Source organism: Lupinus angustifolius, chromosome LG04 (assembly GCF_001865875.1).
Source record: "Lupinus angustifolius cultivar Tanjil chromosome LG04, LupAngTanjil_v1.0, whole genome shotgun sequence".
In the NCBI taxonomy this organism is placed as follows: domain Eukaryota; kingdom Viridiplantae; phylum Streptophyta; class Magnoliopsida; order Fabales; family Fabaceae; genus Lupinus; species Lupinus angustifolius.
In genome coordinates, this window is record NC_032012.1 from 27009225 (window position 1) to 27017477 (window position 8253).

An 8253-nucleotide genomic window follows, 5' to 3' on the forward strand; every position below is an offset into this window, starting at 1 on the left:
GCCTATGCATCTTTTGTTTCAGTTTACTCTACTACTTCATCTGTTATGTACATTATTAGTTCACACATGACTTATCTGGTGTGTTAAGAAATATTCATACCATTGAATATATATCACTCATTTTTAATACTTTTTAATGCTTTAAGTTTATCCATTGTTTCAAGTGGGTTTTGGTATGCAAATTTCCCATTCAATATGCAAACTCTCATCATAAAAAATGAAAATAAGTTAAATAATACCAAAATTATAATTCATGTAAAATTAGTCAAATTTATAGATTTTTGCCTAGTAATTTATGTACACCTTAAATACATTCATCTCTTGTTTACTAATTTAATAATTGGAATTCTTAGTAAAGCTTATATCAGGCATGACAAAATTAGTAAAGTTTTAATTTCCTTTATAATAGTGAGTATTAATAGTGTTTTAATTATGATAGAAATATAATGTAACTTGAAAATATAAATTATTAATAGTCTTTTATTTTTTATAATTAAAAGTATCCCTCACCCATGGAGCATTAAATTTATTTTCATAATAATATATTTTGAAGAATTTGGCAGCGAAGTGTTGAGGTAAATTTGAAGATGGAGCGTGAGGGAGCGTGAGACTAATTACTGCAGCGTGTAATGGATATTCTCTTCTTCCTCTTCCTCTTTTAGGGTTTCCTATTTTCATTTCAATTAACATTTTATTTTCATTCCTTTACCATGCTAATTAATCTTTTATCTTTTATCTTTTTTCCCTACCTTGTTTTTATCTTATGATCACTACAATCAGTTTATTACTTTTCTATAAGCTCTTTTTCAATAAACTTGTCGAAGGAGTTTATTAAATTTAGTTTTAGCTTATTTCAATATCACTTATTCGATAAGTGCTTAATTGAACTGTTTAGTTGCCAAGTAGTGCAGGTACATTATGGCACCTAAGAAGAATAATCCATCCAAAAGTGTTAAAGGTATATGAACTTTATTTCTTGCTTTACTCTAGTACACTCTAGTACCAATGTTACTACAAAATCTTTTATACTATGATTGTTTGTTGGTGTAAGTTCAGAAATTATGTTATGCTAATTACCTTTAATTTACCGTACTATGATAGCTTGATCATTTATACTTCCATGTAACGACAGCTGGTAGGAACCTGAAAGCCTCGGCGAGCAAGGCAACGAAACCTTCGAGCACTGGTAATTGTGACAAAATTTCAAAATCCTAATGTACTGTATAATGTTGTCTTCTTGTAACTTTCACTTACCAGCTATTGTTTATTAGTATTGCTTTGCCATTATTATGTAATCCTTTTCATGAAATTCGCGACATTTCTTATTTTAAGAAGATTGTAGAACATGAATCGGTTCATGTGGTCATTTTTTTTTTGTTATAATGGTGGCATGGAGGTTTGAACTTTGAAATTATGATCTCCTGATAACTACCCAAATCCCTCACTTTTAACCTAATCCAAGTGGCTTGATTTTGTATTATTCAATTAGCTGTCAGGGCTTCCAAAATCAAGGCTCCTGTGTCACCGAGTCCTTCCATCACCCGACAAGCAAAGAGGGATGTTGCCAGGGCTTCCAAATTGAAAGCACCAGTGTCATTGGATCCTTCCAACACCCAACAAGTGAAGAGCACTGTTGTCAGGCGTTCCAGAAGTAAGGCACGTGTGTCGCCGGATTCTTCCATCACAAAGCAAGTAAAGAAGGCTTCTGTCAGCTCTTCCAAAATTAAGGCACCTATTTTACTGTCGGATCTTTCCAAGACCCAGCAGGCAAAGCTGGCTGTGAACAAAAGTTCCCTCCTTATGCTGAACAAGTTATATTTCTTTTGTACTCGTAGACCAAAGAAATGTGAGGAACTGAGGTACAATGCTGGCATACCATTAGTATTTGAGTGTTGAATTCATTGTTATACTGATGATGAAGACCATATTTGTTGTTCATATGGCAGTGTCTTGGTTAGTATGTTTGGTATTTACTTAAGTCGCAAGGATGGCTACACATTGAGGCCAAAAGGATGGGTTAGCAATATGGTCAGTATAAAAAATGTAAAAAAGGCCTAATTAGCTGTTTACTTATTCGAATATTCGTCATATAATTGAAAATGTACAAATTAAATGTTCAGGTGATTTTAGCTGCTGGAACAATAATGATGGAAGAGGAGAAGGCAACAAATGGAGTTGTCACTCGCCATATCTTTAGTCCGCATTTCATGGTGAGTGATTGTTAGAGACAAGAGGAAACCCAAAACACTGGGGTAATCTATGTCCAATGGGCTGAGTGGTGACTGGTGAACCACACAATTGAGCTTGACACCATATCTAGACCCAAAACCTTAAGGAATTGTGTCCATGGGTCTTTTAACTCATTTTGTCCATCTCTGTACCAACATCTCATTCATGCTTGAAATTACCAATAGTGGTTTGACTATATATGTTTCTGAACATAAGAGCTGTTATAGGACCTATGCTATTAACATTTGTTGTGTGGCAATTCTTTTTCTATATGTTTAAACAGCATAACAATCTCATCTCAGTCAATTATGTTTCTATGTAGAATAAAGTAATAAATGACTCAAATCTATCTAATGAAGATAGCTACAAGCCTTGGTGTATCGAAGATGTAGCTCTATTTGTCTTACAGAGTAGACTGGGTTATGATGTTAGTCAGTGCAAATTGGTATGTAAGGTGTCCCCTATATGCCTTATGTATGTAAATTATAGAGGTTTTGCAACAACTTTTGGACTTGGTAAGGTCTAATGTCATTAAGGTATGCTGACCTGTTTCGTTTTCCTTTTTAAGGTATTTGCACCCACTTTGTTTGATGAGCATTGGTCTTGTTATGCATTCGAGCCCAAGAGCAGAACCCTTTATGTGTTAGACTCAATGGGCGGTAAACTCCCTACCCACAAGAAGAATTTGGATGATGCAACGGTATTATTGAACATCACCTTCTAACTGAGGGAAATATTTACAATATTTTTCTATTTTTCCATAATTTCTTCTCTCTAATCCAACCAATCAATGGCTTTTTTATGCATAGAAACAACGTTTTGAGGAGCTTCTGGTATTAATGAATCCTAGTTTAACTAAGAAGAAATCATCAATAACACTTGTTCATGTTGATGTTCCTCTGCAGCCAACCAAGTGAGTACTGTGTGTTGTTGCTCTTATCATCTCATGGTTTCTTTATTTAGAAAACCTCATTATTGTTGATAGTATATGTAGTTTCTCATTTGTGCTTTCAATGGTTGGCCAAGTCATGATTGCGGAATCTATGTGCTGAAATACATGGAAACTTGGGATGGATCAATAAAATGGCAAGACAAAACCATGCCAAAATATTCCCACGTGAGTATTAATTTGTCCTTGGCTAAGCCTCCAATCTCAAAGTAGACTTACTTTAAATATTTTACAGGAAGAAATCCTGGAGTTTCGGAGAAGCTTTATATGTAGATGGGTGCAACATCCTAAAAATGAAGCGAGAGACGATATATTGAAGAAGGCAGGAGTATGGGGAAAGTTAACCTGACTGACATTGACTATCAAGTTGCCAAGCTTATTAGGAGATTCTGGCTACATTGTATAATTTTGAACTTTGCTATTATCATTTTTTAATTGATCATGATAAGAATGGGATAACATGATGTAGTTTGTGCATAATAAGGTTGGGAAATGAGGATGATTTACGCGCATGACTTTGTTATGAGTTAGTAAAACTGGAATGCTCTATAAATCATTATAAATGTAAATGTTAAAGTTGAGGAATAGAAGCCATGAGTTCAAATTCATGCTGAAAGTCCTAGAGTATGTTACTATCTGAAGTCCCTGTGTGTGGGGTTGTTTTGGCCTCATTACTATCTGAAAAATACTTGACAGCAACTCCATTCAGTTGTGGGCGCCACTGTCTAAAAACTAGTGACCAAATCTGTTTCAATAGATAGACAATGAATGAATGTATTGGTCTAATTGTGTAAGGTTCCGCTAAATTCCTAGAAATATTAAAAGATCAAAGGTTCAATTTCTGTTAGTGACATTTGTTGGGAGAGACGATCATACATCCTGAAAGTTTACTCTTAGGATGAGGGGATATCGTTGGTAGTACAAAAAAGATAGACAATGAAAATCATGAAACAAATTTTTGTAGTGTTTGGGATGGTATGAAAGGGGATTATAAGTTGGAGAAGGATGAACATGTGACCCTGTTTGGTTAGAGGGGTTGTCAGAAAGCATGCATGCCTACGATTCTAATTCACATTTATGAAATTTGATGCATGCTTTATCCATTCTCCAAAGATATTAAAACAATTGGGAAAGTAGCAATTCCAAGATTCATAGTTTCATACCCATGACATACAATACAAGTCACCTATGCCATAATAATCCATTTCTACCGAAACCATCCACTAACACCTTCAATTAACAATGAACTTCTCAACAGATATATAAAAAAACAATAAAATTTTCTACCCTTCTCGAAATTATAGAGATAAGAAACAGAAAGTTAAAGACAATGCAGCAGTTTTGTAATTATTAGAATAATAAAATCTCTGTCAACCAAAAACCAAATGATTTTGGAAAGTAAACCACATAATCAGACACTGTTTTGTAAGACCAATACACTGCATGCCATTTCCATTGACAATATTATACTTCTACTTGATCAAATTAATGCTGAAATCCCAAAGCTTCTTAGCCAAATCAGCATCAGTGCCATAAGGGGTTGTTTTATACTCATTACTATCTGCAAAGTACTTGCCACTGATTCCCTTCGCTTGCGGGTGTAACGCTACGTAGCATGTTGTTGCTGCTCCCTACAATAAGTTTGAAGAATGTGAACATGAAAATAAGTTAGGTACTAGAATAATGCTTATATGTTACAACAACATGTCCTTTTACATTTATATTCATAGGTCATAGTGATTTAACGTACCTGCTGAACATTTTTAAGTAGAAGTCTTCCAAGGAATTTCATTGCACCTGCATAACACAAAACTCAGCTACTGTCAATACTTATATTAAAAAAATAAACAGATCATGTAGGTGTTTTTTCGACAACAAATGAGAGCTTATTGCATTGTGAAATCCATATAATGGTGCTTATTTGCTTAATGTAGAATGCACCATTCAGTATACTAAATCCTATGCTTTATGTAATTCTAGACAGAACATGAATTGTTGTGATAGTTACCACTCAATACAGGATTATGGCGGCTGAGATTGGTCGAAATGACTCCCGGATGAACCGAGTTAGCAGTAATATCCACTCCATCTTCCTGATCACAGTGAACATAAGTACATAACTACTGAGAAAGAATAAACAAAATCATCACAGAATACAAATCAGAAATATTGGTTTCTTGATCAGCTGGTAAATGCAGAGAATGAAAAGAACACATAAAGGACACATGTTTCATAATAGAAAGTCATAAGTTAAGAGAAATAGGAGATAATAATGCTATTTATAATGTCATTCAAGAAAATGCCCAGATAAAATGATACCTTATGGTAAAAGAAAAACACTATGAATTAATATTTCACCAAATAACATGCATATTATTACCTTGAAACGTCTTGCAAGTTCATTAGCATGTAAAATGTTGGCAAGCTTTGACTGTCCATATGCACGCCAATTGTTGTAACTGTGCATATATAAGTAAGCATACATGATCGAATAAAATTGAAGTCTAGCATAGCAGCACCCTCTGAATCGAAAATCGGCTGCATAACTTATTTGAATTTAGGCTACATGTTACCTTGACTGGTCATTAATTTTGTCAAAATGAATTCCTTCTGAATATACAAACCGATGAGCCTCCGAAGCGACATTAACAATTCTTCCTTGTTTCTTACTTTCACTTGCTGTTTTCTTCAAATTATCCAGCAAAAGATGTGTCAAAAGAAAATGGCCTGCGGAATTGAATCAATCGATTGAGATCACTTGAACATCTTCTTAGTCTATGCATTTAAAGAAATAGCAAAATAGATACTTTTCCATTTAGATGTTTCATATAAACTCTCATCCAATTACATTACTTGGAAGAACACTCATTTAGTTGGACCTTAAAATAACAATTTGTATAGGAAAAAAATTCCTCCTACCTATGTGGTTTGTAGCAAACTGTAGTTCAATGTTGTCTTTCGAGAGCGCGAAAGGGCATGCCATAATTCCTGCATTGTTTCTTAAAATTACAACAACAAAAAACAAGTAAACATTACTACTCTTGTCTTTCTGAATGATCATGATTAAGAAATCAGTTGAAACACATAATGAGAGAAAATGTGAAGTAGTTTTGTTACATGAGAATGTTGAGTGAAAGACCAGAGGATTTAAACTCTGATGCAAATTTCTTAACAGAGTCCATTGAACTGAGATCTAACTCTATTGCATCAACTTTAGCAGAAGGAATCTCCTTAAGTATTGATTCTTTGACATCATTAGCAGCACTCAAATTTCTCACCCCCATGATCACATGGGCGCCGCGCAACGCAAGAACACGAGCAGTCTCAGTGCCAATTCCACTGGATGCTCCTGTTATCACAATGTATGCAACATAACCACATCAAATTTAAAAACAAAGGTACATTACAATAATCATTTATAACAGCCACTTGCAACAATTCAAGGTAATATGCATAAACAATCATCATGTTGAGATTTGCATTAGTATTAGTTCACACTATGCACTGTAAAATATTCTGAAGTTGTTCCATCAACTGAGCTATAAGGATCCAATAAATATTCTTGGTAGAAACAATATAGTGCTAACTACAAAAAAAACATTATTTTTTCGCTATGAGGATACAGACTAAGTTGATCCATGAAATTTTACACTTTTTAGTCCTCAAAAATGAAAACCCAAATCCTAACTAAAAAATTCCAAATAATAGTCAACTTAGTACTTTATTTGACTTTCATTGAAGATTTTCGACCAATAATTTCGGGGTTTTCATTTTTTTTAGAGAATAGATGTGTCAGATTTCACCAACAATCAGGTCCTTTTTATTTTATAAAATTGATTTTTACACACACACGTGTCTTTATATATATATATACTTAATTCAAGACTATTTTTTTTTTTTAATCTTACTCTATGTCTTAGTCATTAATTCTATATATTTGAATAATTGAATTTCCCTAGAATTAATGATCAGTACGATGACTAAGTTTAAAAAACTTAATAAGTGGATCTCTACGGTATATATATTTGAGTGAGTGAAGAGGGTATGGTTAAAAGTGTATTGAATTTGAGTGAAAAAAAGGTGTATTGAAAATTTGAGTGAATAAAAGGGTATGCATGTTAAAAGTTGATTAAGAAGAAGAATAAAAGATGGAGGAATTGTATGTATTGGTGAAGAAACTATGCATAGACACATAACTTTCTGATTACAGTATGAATAAGACTATAAGAGAGAATAGAATTAAAAAAGAATTAAGAAATAAAAGTACCAGTGACAATGGCAGTGAGACCAGTAGCATCAATGTTATGAGTAACATATTCAGCAGTGGAAGTTGATGAAAAACCAGAAACACTTTTTCTGTTGAATGCCCACATCATCACTCTTATTATTGTCTTACAACTACTACTACAACCTCAAATCCATTTATATGTACAGTGTAATAAAATCTATATAAAATATTGATACATATATGATATATCATCTATCTTACTTTTTAAAAAAAAAGTCAAAGATGACAAAACACCAAAGAATCTATATTTAATAAATAGATTTTAATCAATTTCCATACAATTGATGACCAATTAAGTTTTTTTAATAGTAAGTAAATCTCCTCTCAAAAAATCTATAAATAAAGATAAGGCTGTGTAAAAGAAGAAGATAAAGTGGAAAGTTAAGTTTGACATTTGTCAAATAAGTTAAATTCAATGTGTGGTTGTTGCCATAACATTTCATCTTTCCCAGCAATACTCATCTGTGCCAAAGATTTATGACCAATTATGAAACTACTTACTATTTTTATTTATATTTATGCTTTAAATGATACCAAAGTTTTCCCATTTTTAAATATTTTCCTTTATTAATATATATAGTAAGTATTTTTATATCAATAATTCATCATTATTGACAATTAATTTTTTTACCTTTAAAAATACATTTATCAAAGATAATACTTTGCATTTGCTTTGTGTTGTTTATGCATGTTTTTAAAATAATCTTTTATAGGTAATCTATAAAAAATCAATTTTACATATCAAGTCAAACTAACAGTATGAGTTTAATCACTTTTGTGTTTTCAT

The 8253-nt window shown here is 32.7% G+C and overlaps 2 protein-coding genes across 8 annotated transcripts; one reads left to right on the forward strand and one right to left on the reverse strand.

Annotated features, from left to right (window-relative positions):
* LOC109346784 (ubiquitin-like-specific protease 1A) lies at positions 583-3786 on the forward strand. Of its 7 annotated transcripts, none has more exons than XM_019586571.1 (11): positions 583-633; positions 907-958; positions 1133-1186; positions 1490-1859; positions 1947-2028; positions 2121-2210; positions 2552-2674; positions 2798-2929; positions 3039-3142; positions 3256-3346; positions 3414-3786. In XM_019586571.1, the coding sequence occupies exons 2-11, from the start codon at positions 919-921 to the stop codon at positions 3525-3527; spliced, it is 1200 nt and encodes a 399-aa protein (XP_019442116.1). In that variant the 5' UTR covers positions 583-633; positions 907-918; the 3' UTR covers positions 3528-3786. The 7 variants fall into 7 exon arrangements, 5 of the variants coding, with proteins under 5 accessions (XP_019442116.1, XP_019442117.1, XP_019442121.1 ...); XM_019586572.1 differs by having other exon boundaries at positions 610-626; XR_002107555.1 differs by lacking the exon at positions 583-633 and having other exon boundaries at positions 740-958; positions 3215-3346.
* On the reverse strand, positions 4464-7598 carry LOC109346785 (short-chain dehydrogenase TIC 32, chloroplastic-like). The gene is made up of 8 exons (XM_019586577.1): positions 7446-7598; positions 6296-6527; positions 6098-6177; positions 5752-5905; positions 5559-5637; positions 5187-5271; positions 4929-4975; positions 4464-4809 (listed from the first exon to the last, which is right to left on the reverse strand). Exons 1-8 carry the CDS (start codon positions 7552-7554, stop codon positions 4651-4653), a joined length of 945 nt encoding a protein of 314 aa, XP_019442122.1. The 5' UTR covers positions 7555-7598; the 3' UTR covers positions 4464-4650.